The following is a 15,629-nucleotide window of genomic DNA, read 5'->3' on the forward strand; positions in this document are numbered from 1 at the left end:
AAAAGTGATTAAGCAATGTTATTTTCCTGCATCAGCAAATGGAGCAGTGCAAACAAAGTAAAAGGGTAACTCTGGGAATGAGGAAATACTCTTTTATCTAATTTATTGCAGCCTGAGATGAAACATTAACTCAGCTCTGAGCTCTGATGGGGTGTAAATAGCCTGAACAAAAATACTCCTGCACTTGCTTTTGAGGACATGAACTCAGAGGTCTTCAAAGCTGTGAATGGTATCACAAAACACACCTTTCATTTTACTGAAGCATTCACCAAAACGTTTACCTTTGGAGAAGATTGTTTTCAGTACTGTGGAAATAAGAAAAATGAGAGAATTTTATGACAGAAGTTTCCCGAAAACCTGTGAAAATGCTTTAAGGGGATAAAACCAAATCACTGCAGAAGTATCTTCAGGTCTGCATCTCAAAGAAAAAGCCTTTACATCATTTCCCCACAGTTCAGCAGGTGTTACCTGCAGGGATCCCATCCCTCTGTGTGTGTGGAGCTGGATCTGGGCTGGAGCAGGATTGATGCTCTTTGGGCACCTGGGATAGAGCAGGATTCAGGCCACTCCTTCTCAGGGTCATCCTTGATCTCAGTCTGTGTCAGAGACATAAACTTGTCTGCCTGGGAATGGACACACCAGACCAAAAGGGAATCCATAAAAATGGAGGAAAAGATCTGACATTTTCCCTCATGATTATTTAGTTTATGTTTTGTCACAGTATAAAACACCTCCAGACCTGGAACAAATAAAATAACCAAAAATCATGGAAACACTTGTGAGCTGATGGAGAACGTGCCCTTGGGTATGAGACTGATAATTATCTGACAGGGAGAAAATGTCTGGTGTCCTTAAAGGCCCTTAGCCTAGTTATTACTACATCTGTGCTCATGCCACATCATCACACACCCCTGAGGAAGCTTTGTGGCATCTGGAAAAGTACTGACCAGTATGTCCTCACCATGGGCACCAGCAGTGCCCTGGCAGAGCCTTGGTACAATTATCAGAGGGAATTGCTGGATGTCAGGGCCATATCTTTGCCTGCCAGTGAACTGGGAGGTTGGCACGAGAAGGAATAAAGCTGATGTGCAGTTCTGGCCTTGATATCAGAGGGAAGGAATAGCTCATGCAGTTATTTATAGTTTGCCTCTGTGCCACACACAGGCAGTAGACACCCACATAACAATGGCTGAGGGGAGAAGCTGCAGCCCCCCAAAACTGCTTTTATTCCAGTCTGACAACCCTGGTGACCTGTGCTCACCTCCAGAGCTGCTGGGCCGTGTCACACGGTGGAATGACAAGTGGCAGCAGTGTTCCCAGCTGTCCCCATGGCTCAGATGCCACCCTGCCTGAGGACAACTGGATCTCTGCAAGGCTGGTGCACTGAACATGCGTTGGGGAAATTAAGGGCCACTTTGGGAGCACTGCACTCCTCCCTGAAAATATATCCTGAAAAGCAACATCTTGAGACATACACCTGATGCCATGTCACATTTGCAAGGGAAAATGTTAGTCTAATAAAGATTATTACCACCACATTTTTTCTAGTTGCATTTGATGAAATTTTGAGTAGTTCTGAGCAAACCCACAGCCTTTTGTTTTCTGTTTGCCAGGACGTGACCAGCACCTGCTCTATAGCAGCAAACCACTTTCACTGGAGACTCCTGTCCTAGTACTCCAAACCCTCTGCTCCCCAAACATCCTGCAACAGCCTCTATAGCCTGTGACAACAGAACCTGCAGAATGTGTGACATTATCCTTGTGCTCCATACATCCATACACATCTGTACATCCAAACACATCCATACACATGGCCCAGGGCCCAGGTGCCCACAGGGCGGCACACAGAATACCTGGAAAGCAGAACCACAGAAGACCAGCCAAGCACCACTCTTGCCCCTTCTTTGTCAAATGCCAAAAAAACTCCTGAAATCCCAGTACAGGGAACAGGTTTGACCAGCTTTGTCACATTTTTGTGCTCTGTCTACTAACACAGACCCAGACAGAGTTTTGTCCATCCCTTCCAGACTGTGTCAGTGCCATGAGATACCTCTGGCTCTTCCCCCAGGGCAGCTCCAGCCCACTGCTGTTGACCTTCTCCAAGCCTCTACAACAAGGCATCTCCTTGCTCCACGGACTCAAGGCACAACTAATGCAGAGGGACTCATCGAGTATGTGAAACATTACCTTAGTTCCCAGCTGTCAAAATTTCCACCCCAGCCCTCTGGCTCCTTTCAGCTCCATCAGGAGCAGGCAGCTCAGCCCAGCCTTGCTGGGGCTCTGGGGACACAGGAGCTGGCCAGGTGTTCCCACAGTGTCAGCACAAAGCTCCCTCAGGTACTGCAAATCCATACCAAACCCAGAGTAAAGCTGCCATAAAGGAACAGGACGCCTTGAATGGGACTTTTATTGTATCTAAAATTACCTGCAGGTCTCTGCAATGTCACATCTGTTTCTGCAGTGATGTGTTTGGTCAGGACTGAGCAGGGCTGCTCAAGCCCTGGCATTTCCTCTTCGCAGGCTGGAATGTGATTTCTATTACAAATGGGGACTAAAATATGTTCTCAGAAAAGTGAATTTTTAAGTTCTGAAATTCTGCTTTTGGACACTTTGAAGCTGCTGAAATCTACACTATATATTCCCATTTTTTATTTATGACATGCACCAAATATTCACTGCTAGAATAGAATAACTAAAACCCTTGATATTCTGTTATTTTTATTTCATTGGTGAAATCACAACAAAGTATTGCTGAGATAGAAAACTCTTACCTTCCTTGCCTTTCAAAGCATCTCATTTGTTTGTGCACAGCTTTGTCATTTGAATATCAAAGGAACGGAAAACAATTCAGTGACATTTTTGTAGCAGATGTTCTTCAAGGTTTAAGCATTACAATATCACTGTTTAGTGCAAAATAAAATAAGGCAAATAAAGTGAGGTAAATTTTAAAAAGTCTGAAACAAACATTGAGAACAATTTAGAAGTATTTTTGCAACTCTGTCATACACTCAGATGGGTTTTTCAAAAAAAGTTTTCCTCTTTATCAGTTACAGCACAGACAGTGTGTCTCCCACCAATGCAATGCTCACCCACCACAATGGGTAATATTCTTCTTAATTATAACTGTTGGTAACAAATGCTTTTCCATAACAGCTTGTGTCGTGGAAGGAAACAAGGCTTTGGTACTTTTTTGTGTTGTGAGTTCTCTAAAATTTAGAAGATTTGTTGGGACATGTCGTTCTGATTGGGAACGGCGATAAAGAATGACATGGACTGTCAAGGGAGTCACAACAGGAGAATTCCTCTAGTTTATTGCTCTAGGCTTGTCTTATAGACAGATACGTGGAAAATATAGAAAGGAAACTCTTATTGGTTAGTAAAGTGCTACATCACCCTCATTGGTCAGTGGGGTTCACCACCTGCCTGACTTTCTCCTGCAAGGAAAACAAGAGGACAGACAAACAGCACCTGGCAGTTGTTTTCTGTCTCTGAGGATTGTTTTGAAATCCTCCTTTGAATTTCCCAGGCTAGCTTCTCAGGCAGGACTGAGAGGCCATGGGCCTGCAGTTTCTGCAGCTCTCTGCAGCCTGCTCCAAAGCTAGCATCCATAGGGACAGAAAACATTGTGCTGACATTTATCTTTGTGTATATTTACACGGTTATATATTTTCAATTTATACAGATTTATAAGTAAATCAAGAAGATAATTAGAATACAAAGGTTGGATCAGTTTCTGTGAAAATGTCAACAAATTCAATTTAATCCTGGGATTGTAAAATCTTGGATTTTTTTTAAAATCAACATTTTTCAATAACTTATTATTCTTCTGGCAAACTCAGGATGAGCACTAACTTTTCACAGACATTTTAACAACAAGATGACTGGACATTACAAACAGTGGGCCCTTCCCCTGCATCCTTCACACCAATGTATTCACTCCTGAGCTCGCTGCAATGTAAGGAGCGAGTACAGACTGCTTGGGCAGTGTATCCCTGCTCCATCAGCCAAGCCAGAGGGAACTGGGGCTGGGTTTGGAAGGGTCCTGGGAAAAGCTGTGCTGCAGGGAAGGAAGCTCACAGCTGAGAGTTCAGTCTCATTCTCCTGCTTTGTTATCTGGGTGAGGGCAGTGACCATCCAGGCCCATCTTCTGCAGCCAAACTTCAGAGCAGAGCAAAGCGGATTCCTGCTCCCCTTCTCCATTTCATGCTGCTGGCTGTTAGTGCAAATCCCAACAAGTAAGTTTGGAAGTGTCCCAGGTTCTAAAGGAAACATCCCCCTCTCCCCACCACCAGGAGCCCTGTGAGCCCGTGCAGAAGCCCTTGTTCTGAACAAGGAGTGCGGATCACCTCGTGCCCCCAGGCTCCTCACAGGCTGCTGTGCACAGGGACAGGACAGCAGGTGAGTTCCCAGGAGAATGTCCCAGGCAATGTGACAACTCACCTTGTGCTCAAGGGGCACCTTCTTGCCCTGGCAGCTTCCAGCCAGAGCCCCACAGCAATTCCCAGCCTCTACAAGAAGAATTGGATGACAATGGAGAGCAATGGACAACAGATGGAGAAAGACAGACTTTTCCTCTGCAAGACAACAAGGGAAGTTTTAATGGGACAGGCTGGAAATAAGCACATGCACTGAGGTTCTGGAGAGCTGCAGTTTATTATTTCCCACCTCCTGGAGGTTGATGGGGCAGGGTTAGAGAGAAGAAGTTTGTAGAGAATCAGCCTCTCCTGGCCAAGCAGCAGGGGTGAGTCCATCACCAGCTCCCTATCAGACAGAATTTCTGCTCCTGCAGCTCCCATGCACATCCCAGGATGTGAAAGGTGTTGAACAGGCACTTAGCACATCTTCTTCTTGGGGAGGGAGCAAGAATTCCCATCTGGCATTGCTCAGAGGGCACTGCTGTCTCTGGGAGCAGGAGGTCCCTGCAGGTGTGGGTGCTGGGCAGGCACTGCAGTGACACCAAGACCACGTTTCACATAGACACCTTTATTTTCATATTTCTGCATGGATGAATGTTCTTTTTCCTGAGGTGTATTGGTAGACAGATAATACCCTACAAAATGGAGTTTAGCAAACATATATATATATATGTACACACATATATATCGTCTGGCAAAGTCACTTCTGCACTCCTCATGTGTCAGAATAGGTGCTTACCATAAACCAAAGCTAAAGGGACACTGTGAGGTTTTGGATTATTTTTCTTATCGATAACATAGTGTTTACATTTTGTTTTTCAAAGCAATTGTCTGCTTTCCTGCTTATAGTTAGACAGAACTGCAGAAGGGAAAAGACAACGCCTGTAAGTTTTAAGTTTTCACTCCCCTAAGCTACTATCAGTGCTGCAGGTAGAAGAACATTTCTGAACTTTACACAAGGGCCAAACCATCAGTTCAGTGTATGTCACCACATCAAATGTAAGAGCACCCCTGAATCAGTGATGCAAATGAATCATTGGCATGTGTTAGCTCACAGCTGTTTCACAGCCCCCACATGCATGGATACGTTTGAGTCCCACTTTGAAAAGTTTAATTGAAAATTTTTAACCTGACAGTGTCCCTTGAGAAAAAATACATATGGTGTTTAAGAAAGGACACCTTCCTACAGCTATTTCTTTTTATTATTAAAACCAACATCTTTAAAACCATTCAACAAAATTGAATGCAAATTGCCATCAGAGAATAGCATTTGTAACAATGAAGTTGTACATGGCTGATCCATTAACATGGCTTTAGTTATCGCAATTTACATTATTTGCACATATCCTTATGTCTTTCATGGCACTTCCATAAAGAAGAAGCAAAGTTTGACACACTGCTGCTACCATCTTATTAGAGGCGACTCATGGACACAAGGGTGTTTGTTCTCAACACGTACTTCAGTCAGGAAATGTCTCTGCCCATGATGCCTGAACCTCAGCGTATTTGTGTCTCAGGCTTTTAGCCTGGCTCATGATTACTCACAATACTGCATTGCATTCAGAGGAACAGGAAAGCAAACAGCCATAGAACAGGCACAGTAGTTTTTTTCTTTTTTTTCTCATCATTTATCACATTCCTATTTGTCAACAGATTGTTACCTAAAATTCACATTAGAAAGGCTTTCTTTATAAAATGCTGGCATGAAGATGCAGACTAATGTTTTTAACTAGTGAAACAGTCAGAGTCCTGATTCAGACATTATTTAAACATTCATAACTTGGAGGAAAAGCGCACATTTGATAGCACTGACAGAATCTGACTGTAACAGGAACTGCTTTCTGCCTACTGGCAGGAGGATTGATGAGGGTGGGAGACTGGGGTAGCATAGTGTGTTTTATTTAGAAATCTGCAGTAGTGTTTGTCATAAATATTGCAAGCCCCGTTTATGAGCAAGTGGAGGCTCAGCAAGTTTACAGAAAACATGAAAAACAAATGCAAAGCCATTTCCATGCAGAGAGCAGCTCTCTCACAGTCACTGATGTCTCACCTGCTGTCTGAAGCACACCTGCCATGGACAGATGCTGTTGATGGAAAACCAAGAGGTCTTCTATGCGCTGGTGCATCCCAGCCACTGGCTGTAACAGTGGGATCAGGGACAAACAGTGGGATCAGGGAAATAATTGGGTTTGCAGTGGCAAGGGCTCTGCCACAGATAGATTCTGCAACCTGAGCTTTAGGAAAACACAGCTGTGGGTGACACTTTGCAATTCTTCCTGTCTTAGCTACCTCAGGTGAAGCACAGAGCTCAACCCAGGCTGAACATCAGGAGTGTGTGGGAGGGGTCTGATTCCAGTGGGATCCTAATCAAAGCTTGTTATGCTCTAAGGGCAGACTCGGTGTGGCTGTCAGCATTTCCTCTCTACCTGGTTCACCCTCATTGTTCCTAGCAGTGAAAAGCAGGCACAGTGGAGCAGCAAAGGAGATAGCAGAAGTGCAGGGTCGGTGCTAGGACCCTGATTTCAGCAATGCACACCATGACAGTGACACCAGTTGTTTGATGCTGAGTTGGAGCCACACTCCAGAGAAAGCAGTGACAGCCCTGGTGACAAAGGCAGCCCCCACAGAACTGCTGCCAGCGGGGCCAGGAAACACAGCTGGGGACAAATGCATCACAGTAACTCCAGAAATAAAATTAGCTTCAAGGTCTATGGCATCATACAACTAATTTTCTTTTGAAAAGGGTACATTCCAAACATTTCTGTCTATATGTGCCATCTCATAAGCACACTTGAAGCAAGACTGTTAGAGGAAAAAGGCACTGTGCTAGCCTGATTCAAATCCTTAACTTCTATTGTCCTGAGCACTTCTCCCTCTGCTGGAATGAACTGCTTAGACTAAGCAGTTTTGGTGGGAAGGAAAACCTGGTAGTTATATTAATTTCTGCCATTTGCTAAAGTGATTGCAAGAAGAATCAAGAAGGAATGGTGTAAACTGTGTATTATTATTTCAGCTACAACTGATGCCTTTACCAAGTGCCTGTTATTACAGCCTAAATGACAATACCCAACAACTGGAAGAAAGGTACTCCCCTAGCATGGCATCCCTCCTGCAAACCCCAGTCCTTCACCAGAGCTGCTGGATCACTGCTGGGAAGAATTCATTAATGGTACTTAATGGTATGAAAGGCATAAACAAGATGGATGAAGGTGTCATTCCTGCAGACATGTAACTTCACTTGAACAGCACTTTTGATGACAAGGGGAAAACTTAAAGAAATAAAGTTATGACTATACAGAAGTGTATGGAGGAGCACAGTAAAAGGGGAAAATACCCCATCTTGGGGAAGTAGCATTATCATTATATCAGGACTGATCAGACCTTCTTCTATAATCAGGAATGCTTCAATAGATTAAATTTTTATAAAATTAGGGCTACAGAACTGAGGCATACTATATATTCCATATTATAGAAACCTTCCACACACATAATTCTTAAAATATTTCTTCAGCGCTAACACTTGGTCTGTAATATTGTATGTGATACAATAAAAACAGATGCTTACTGGATGGGAGTGATGCAGCACTACAGCAGGGACTGTCCCATCTGCATGGTTTGAACAGCTGGAAAAGTTGGTTGTTCCCTCCTTCCCTTCTCTTCTCAGCCATCATCTTCCTGGAGATGGGGAATGGCACTGGTGGGTCAGCTTTCCTAGGAGGCTTCTTCACAGAAGGATCTGACATTTCCCAGCTGACAAATCATCCAGCCTTGGTGCAAATTCACTACATGAGCTTTTCTGTTTCATTAATTTAAAAACCAAACCCCTAAACCAATACTTTACTTGACATTAGCAAAGATATGGGTCTTGTACAAGTACAATCACCTTGTAGGAAAAAAAAATATGGGCCTGGCAGCTGATTCTGAGGCTAATAACTATTCAAGATCTCCCAATCAAATGTGCTGGGCACTTTATGGGTGCCAAGGTCTGTATGTTGAAACACAGCTGCGCCTTTGTTATTCACTAAGTCAAACAAGAAAGCTTAAATTAATCCATAAAGGGGGCAAGACGTTACTGTAACATCCAGTGATAAACGTAGGAAGTGTGTGCCAAACTACAGCAATAGAACCAGAGCACATGGTGGTGCTGTGGAGAAGCACAGTGGAGCACCACCTGGTGTCCCTGGGACTCAGCAGGAGGCTGGGACTAGAGCAGGTGCTCATCTTTCTGTACCAGCCATTACACACCTGCCTGGTCTCTTGGGAACTTACCATTCCTGAACAGGATTTATTCTGTACTTTTATACTCATGTGCAACATGTTCTGCTCCTTTCTGGCTCACCCTGGCATGAAGATCACCTCGATAAAGTACTCAGGAAGAACTCCACTAAACTCAGCATGATGGTACCAGTGCATGTGAGAGGATAAGCAGGATCTCTGCAGAAATAGGGATACTGGCTACATGGGCTGTCTGTTTAATGTCCCAGATACATGGACTGTTCATTTTTTCACAGACTGCCCTTGTAGGTTGGGTTTTGTCAAAGCAGATTAACAGCAAGGCATCCACAGAACATTGTGCTGAACAGAGGCATGGACTGAGCTGTCACTTGCAATAGATGGCTGAATAGCTATCAACATGGGCTATCATAGAGAACTAAGCTTGCTAGATTAAAAGCAGGACTTGTGCCTAGAAAACAATGCTCTGTATTACTCATTGAACTTCAAGCTGCAGTTCTCTCTTGTTGGGATTTGTTAAAATATTCACATGCTTCCAAAACGAAACAAAGGTCCACCAGCATCTTCTGGGGAGAAGAGTTGGGATCAGCTGCATTCAGTTGCCATTTGGTTGGACATGCCATACAAAATCCTCACTGGATATGGCTCAATTGTAGAATCTTTGACCCAGAAAGGAGATCTTTGTTACACAGAAGTCTCAGACTCCCCCAGTGCTCATCTGGTTACATGACATTCTCAAAGAGCTGTAAGGATCGCATGATATTGTCATCCTGAAAGCAAGGAAAAGATATTTCCATGAAACCAGCATGGACAAGCAGAATTCAAGACTCTGCCTTGGCACCAAGGAACTCTGCAGCTGCTCCTGCAGGCAGCAGCCTTGCTCTGGGAATGCTTTCAGTGCCCAGGCCTGATCCAGCACAGCAGCTGGCTTTGTACCTCAGTCCTGGGTTGGCTTGAGGCACACCAAACACAGGGTCTTCTCCTGAGCCTGACGTCCAGCACAGGCTGTGCCAGGCAGGGCAGTGGGCTAGTGCCTGTGCCCAAGCCTCAGATGTCCCTGACCCTGGGAGTGCAAACGTGCTCTTGGCTAATGTGCTCCACAAGCCCAAATGGAATGGTAGGTCTTGAACTGACAAGCAAACTGCCTTGAGGGAGCACTTCCTGCCAGAAATTCCAGCTCAAACCTAAAACACATGCAATCTGTGCAACCTCAGCCTCTCTGAGGCTCCTAGAGCCAAATGAGAAAGTTCCAGACAGACACAAGGGAAATCCTGGATTATTTCTCCTGAAGTATTGGAATTTTACTTTGAGATAAGAACCAGATTAGTATTCAAACACATGATGGTTTCCACCACCCCCGCCCCAGGAATTCAGTTATTCCAAAAGTTAGAACAGCTGTTTGCCCATAACATGAAAACAATTTTCCACATTGAGAGATCTATTGGACTGCATTCCTCAGTCATTTTGTGAGGCTGCATCATCCCTGTCACTGCTCACTCAGTGGGTGCAAGGCACCACCTGGCACAGGAAGCCAATCACCCTCAGGTGATTGATCACCCTGCAATCATCCCTGGCAGGGTCCTGCAGAGCCACTGCAATGGCACAGGTGAGCACTTTGGGTTGTTTTTCATAAAGATAAGAAGAATAAATCTTGGTGTTGCAGGGCTTGCTCCAGCCTGCCAGGGAACAGCAGCTGACAGTGCCACCAGCCTGCCCAGCTCCCAGGGAGGCCAGGACGGCAACAGAAGGAACCAAACCCAAAAGGGGACAGAGAACTAGAACTCTCACAGTTATAGGTGAAGTAAAACAGCTTCAATACTGAGACCACTAATCATACACACATCTACAGACAAGTTAAGAATGTGAATAATAATATACAAAACAAATGATCAAATAAAGATGGTGCTAAAAATAAGCCAAACAATCAGGAGGGACCAAGAATGAAGTAACTGAAAAACATTAGCCTTCTATTATGCTTCTGCTAAACAAGAATTTTGCTGCCTGAAGTCCCTGAATGAGACTGGATGTCTCCTTGGTTTGACACCAAAGCAGCAGAAGCCAGCCCAGCCCTCCACAATGAGCACCTTCCCCTTGCTCAGGGACAGAAGAGTTGTCTGGCTGCAGAACTGGAAAGAATTTTCCAGGCAACATAAAGTACACAGAAGGACCAATATGCAATTCTGTGCACCAATATAAACATTCCAAAAGGCAGAGGTTTTCTTTATACATCATTATTATACTGGCCAAATATTAGAGATAACTCTGAGCAAATATTCACACAATCAAGGTCTAAGACAACAGATATTAGGCCAATTGCATGTTAATGCAGATACTTCTTTGTGCCAGTGCTAAAAGTACCAACAAAAACTTATCATAGCCAACCTTATATATGGAATTTGCAAGAGGGGGCTTACTTCCAAAACAGAGAAAAATTAAAATCATTGCTATGATGACAGAATTTGCTTTTAATGTTTGACCATGAAAACATTGGTTTTATAACTCAATGCTATAATTGCAAGAATTTGAGACACCTTTAACTCTGAGGAGTACCAGCAATGTGGTGCCTGGTAATGACATGTCAATGTTAGCACATAGAGACAGCAGCAGTCTCAAAAAGAAGGCAAATAAAAACCCAAAACCAAACCAACAAAAACCCAAAACAACCCAAGACAGTTAAGAACTTTCTCTACAGATGTCTGCTTGCCTATCAAATCTGGCACTGCAGTCCTCTCAGGAAAATAAAAAGACTGGTCCCAGTACTGCACATGAAAATATCATCTCTCATATTCTACCTGACCCTACCTCTCTATTGAGTCACAGGCTTCACAGGGCATCACAGTCTTGAAGCTGTTTTGGTTTGGGGTTTTTTTTTTCCACAGAGCAAAGAAAACTCAGGATCCTGAGAAGCATCTTGTTTCAAATAGAGTTTATCCAAAGGGAAGCAAATGATGTGACATGAGATAGAGCTTTCCTTGCAGCTGTACTTTAGTCCTTACCTCCTGACATGATTCAATAAACTCATCTAGAGTTACAACTCCATCTTTGTTTTTATCCATTTTCTGCAAAATAAAATAATGTAAAAATTAGTTTACATTGGTAACACTACTGTTGCAGTACAGGATCTTAGTTGATGCAATCTGAATAAAGCTAAGCACTTAACAAGCTTAGCCCACAGACTCAGTGTTGGATTGGCCAGCTGCTAAGGACTTGTTTACTATGGGATTTGGAGCACTTTCAGGGTCGTCTCTAACTGCTTTCTTGACACACATGGGAACCTCTGTCCTTATTCCATCATTTATTTATTCATTGCCTGACCCCCACCCACTGTCCTGTCAGTCAGCTGAGAGAAGCAGCACAGAAGGGATGCAACACATGCAGAAGCTTCAGACTTACTGGACATGGCACTCCCCAAGGCAAAGGGTCAGGCTAAGAGACCAGGCAGAAACCTTTGGAGCCAGGAAATCAGCAGGCATTGCAGTGCTATGCTGAGTGGCTGCTAGGGTTCATTTTGGAATATATAACAAGATATAAACTCAAATTTATAGGAAAATCTTTCAGTGCATAGCTCAAATGTTAAGAAAAACCCAGGTACCTGGAAAAACACTTCTACATGCTGCCTTGGTGCATCCTCCTTGAGCACTGGATATGTGTATTTTCCCATCATATCATAAATTGCCTTTACGATATCCATCATTTCCTGCCATGGCAGCATGCCAGCGCAAACACAAAAAGGAAGTGAAGAGAAATGAGAGCCCATTTCTGTCTTGTGCTGCCCTATTCTTCACACTCCTTCTCCTATGACAAACCAGCACCTGGAATGTCTGTGCGTGTGTACGGAGACAGATGTACCAGACACACAAACATCCTATAGAGAGAATTGCTTCCCTCTGTTCCCCCTGCCACATGCTGCCAGTGTTCCGTCAACTCCCCTGGCCTTTCTGGGAGCAAGGGCTGTGCTCAGCCCTGCACTGTGGCACCAACCCAATCCCCATGGCCTCCTCCAGGTCCAGGGACCTTCACGGCTGGAACTGGGAATCTGGTCCCTCCCCATGCCTTGCACAAATTGCCCCTTATCTCCACAGCCCATGGCAGTAACTGCAAACCCTCCAGGGATGCACAATGGGTTTGAGTGAACCAAGATGTATTTGACATGTATTCAGGGTCACCGTGCTCAAAACCAAGGCCTCCCATAATGGGAACAAGCAATACCAGAAAAGAAGACAAAAACAGATGACAATGCAGGATTTGAAAGTGGTGCTGGAGGCTTGTGCTGCTTCAGATGACCCTCATAGTACCTGCCTGTGCAGAAAGCAAGCCCTTGAACCTCAGTCACCAAGCACTGCCACCATCACCCTCCCCTTCACAAAGGTTATGTGGCTCAGAGCTGTAACCAGAATTTTGCTCCTGGCTAAAAAAATTCAGTAAAGGTATCATAATATAGGAAAAATATGTCAAGAAAATCATGCCATAAGATCACTGTGCACTTTGCTTAGACATAGACAAATGCTTGAGTCCACTCTGAGTTGCATTTCATTAGCTGCCTGTAAAATTAATTGTGTTCTGCAACAAAACCCAATCAATTCTCCCTTCCAAAATCAACCACATTTGTCAGGAAAAAACTTACCTCCTTGTTTATACAGCCGTCCTTATTTATGTCATACAGATTAAATGTCCATCTCAGCTTTTCATGAACAGTTCCCCGTAGCAGAATGGACAATGCCATCACAAAATCCTGGTTTGGGGCAGAGAGAGAAGTGTGAATTCTCATAACTTCCTTTTCTATGTCACCTTCTTCATGCAACACCAGTCAAAAAATTTCTCTTTTTAGGATGGAGCATATGCTTATCAATCTCTTCTAGCTCTCTTTTCCAAAAATTTGTCCTCTCTGACTGAGCTCAATGGCTGAAGCATTCACTGAGATGTTTGGTTCAAAGAGCACTGCCAGGTGCTCCAGTGACCGTTCTCCTCCCTGCTGCAAGGAGCTGTCCCTCAGATTGCCACCACCTGGTTAAACACAGTTGGACTGTGCCTATGGAAATAAAAGCTGATGCTTTCTTACCTCCAGATTGAGGTGCTGGCAAAGAAGAGAGAAAATCCTATATGAGACAGAAACTCCTCTGACACAGGGAGCCTTAGATTTTGTTCTCTGGCAAAATCTGCCAGAATTGACCAGACGTGATTCCCACCACTAATTACTCAGTGTGGCACACATAATTTTACTTGGTTTTCTTTGCTTACAGTAAAGTTACTGTTTCTGATAACTGTGATTTATTACTTTTACTGCATGGTGGCTCAGGCACTGAGACTATCATAGCTACAGGGGATTTTTAGCACAGGCAGAGCTTCAGGCTAACAGAGTTATACAGGTCCTGATAACTCATTTAATATCTTTAGTCACCTCCATGAGCTCTGCATGGGGCAGTGCAGCACTGCTTAGAAACCTCTGTTCCTTTTTGCTAAGCCTCTGATTAATTTGAATTTGTTGAACAATACAAAGAAGGGAACAAAATTCTGATGTTTGACAACCAGTTAAGAGACACATCGGCCAGGAGTGAAAGTTCAGCACTTTCTAGGTTTGGTGTTTTTTGTTTGTTTGTTTCTCTTAACAGCATTTTTCCTGTTCTCAGTCTGTTTAGGTTTCTGAACACCTTTAGCTACTGGGGAGCTGCCCCATGCAAATCTCCCACTGCAGCCCTTGCCACACACCTCATTTTACATTTAATGAACAAACACGATTCCCAGTCTCTTCTGGAAATTACCAGAGGTTTTGACCATTTGACAGCAAAGGCAGGACTGCCTGTGATATGTAGTTTTATAGGAGTTCTATAATCTTCAAAACTGTGAAGTTCATCCTCTAGAAGTCTATGATTTAATATATCCCTTTGCTGCACACCTGCAGCTATGGGCTGAGCATGAAGAGAGGTTGTGTGTAGCCACTGCAACATGCCTTTTAGTTAAAGGGTGCATTTATTATCCCAGTACCTGAGATGCTTGCTCAAGACATCATGCAATGCATCATGACTGCAGAAGGTACCAGTTGCAATGTCTCTGTGTCCCTCATCTCATTTCACATGGGACTCTCCTCAGCCATGCCTCTCTGCTGCATAAACCTCTGCATTTTCTCCCTCTGATCTTAACTAGCACAATCTAGATCTTTCTTTACTGACACAGAACTGCATCTGCATATACGAAAGTGAACCAGATTTGAAAATATCGACTGACTTTAGACTGAAACTTGTAACACTTAATCCAACAAGTCCTACTACTTTGCAGTGAAGAATGGACAGAAAAGGTTAAAAGCACAAAATAGAGAAAGTGGCATGGAAGGAAGATGTCAAGAGATCACCTCGAACTTCACGGAGCCGTTCTGTGCAGTGTCAAAAGCGTTGAAGAGGTAATGTGCATACATGCTGGCATCTGAAAGGCACAAAGGGCAGTGACAGCGGCTCATCATACATGGGTGGCTCTAAACAAGCCACAAACTTATTTTCCTTCTGTGTATAACTCAATCCTGAAGCACTGCCAGGTATTCTATGAATCAGTAAAAGTTATCATGGACTTGCAAAATCCTGGCACCCTCCCTTAAAACAGGTAAAATATTTTGAAATGCAAAAGCTTATACTGCAGTAGAAACTACATGGATTTTGGGGCAGCACCTGAAAGAATGAGCAGAAAATCCCCAACCATCCCAGAGCGTCTCTGGTTCAAATGGTGGGAAACACAGCAAAGATACCAAAGAGTGACTGCAATCTGCAGCATCCTTTCTCTACCTTTTTGTTTTGTGGGAGACACAGTAGAGACCCCCCAGGGAATACCCAGCTTCAGAAGGGTCTTGCTCCAGTTACTTGATTTTCACCCGTGACTGCTGGAGAGCAATCTCACCTAGAGGCATATTTTTGTCCTTTTGAATCCTAAACTGCTGGGTTTAGAAAATCACAACAGGAAATAATCAAATTCATACTGAAATTTAATGCAAACTTT

General features: G+C 43.8%; 1 protein-coding gene across 8 annotated transcripts in view; it reads right to left on the reverse strand.

The window, feature by feature from the left end:
- Positions 1-4,963: 4,963 nt before the first annotated feature.
- KCNIP1 (potassium voltage-gated channel interacting protein 1) overlaps positions 4,964-15,629 on the reverse strand; it is a 226,951-nt gene continuing 216,285 nt past the window's right edge. For 7 of the 8 annotated variants that reach the window (XM_086852087.1, XM_086852089.1, XM_023936173.2 and 4 more), the window contains 5 exons: positions 14,995-15,065; positions 13,273-13,380; positions 12,241-12,345; positions 11,645-11,707; positions 4,964-9,418 (listed from right to left, as the gene is read on the reverse strand). In XM_086852087.1, the coding sequence (XP_086708213.1) occupies positions 9,371-9,418; positions 11,645-11,707; positions 12,241-12,345; positions 13,273-13,380; positions 14,995-15,065 (395 nt within the window). In that variant the 3' untranslated portion in view covers positions 4,964-9,370. The remainder of the gene's footprint in view (positions 9,419-11,644; positions 11,708-12,240; positions 12,346-13,272; positions 13,381-14,994; positions 15,066-15,629) is intronic. The other variant, XM_086852088.1, reaches the window with a different exon arrangement.

This window comes from Cyanistes caeruleus, chromosome 15 (assembly GCF_971803275.1).
Source record: "Cyanistes caeruleus chromosome 15, bCyaCae1.hap1.1, whole genome shotgun sequence".
Taxonomy (NCBI): Eukaryota; Metazoa; Chordata; class Aves; order Passeriformes; family Paridae; genus Cyanistes; species Cyanistes caeruleus.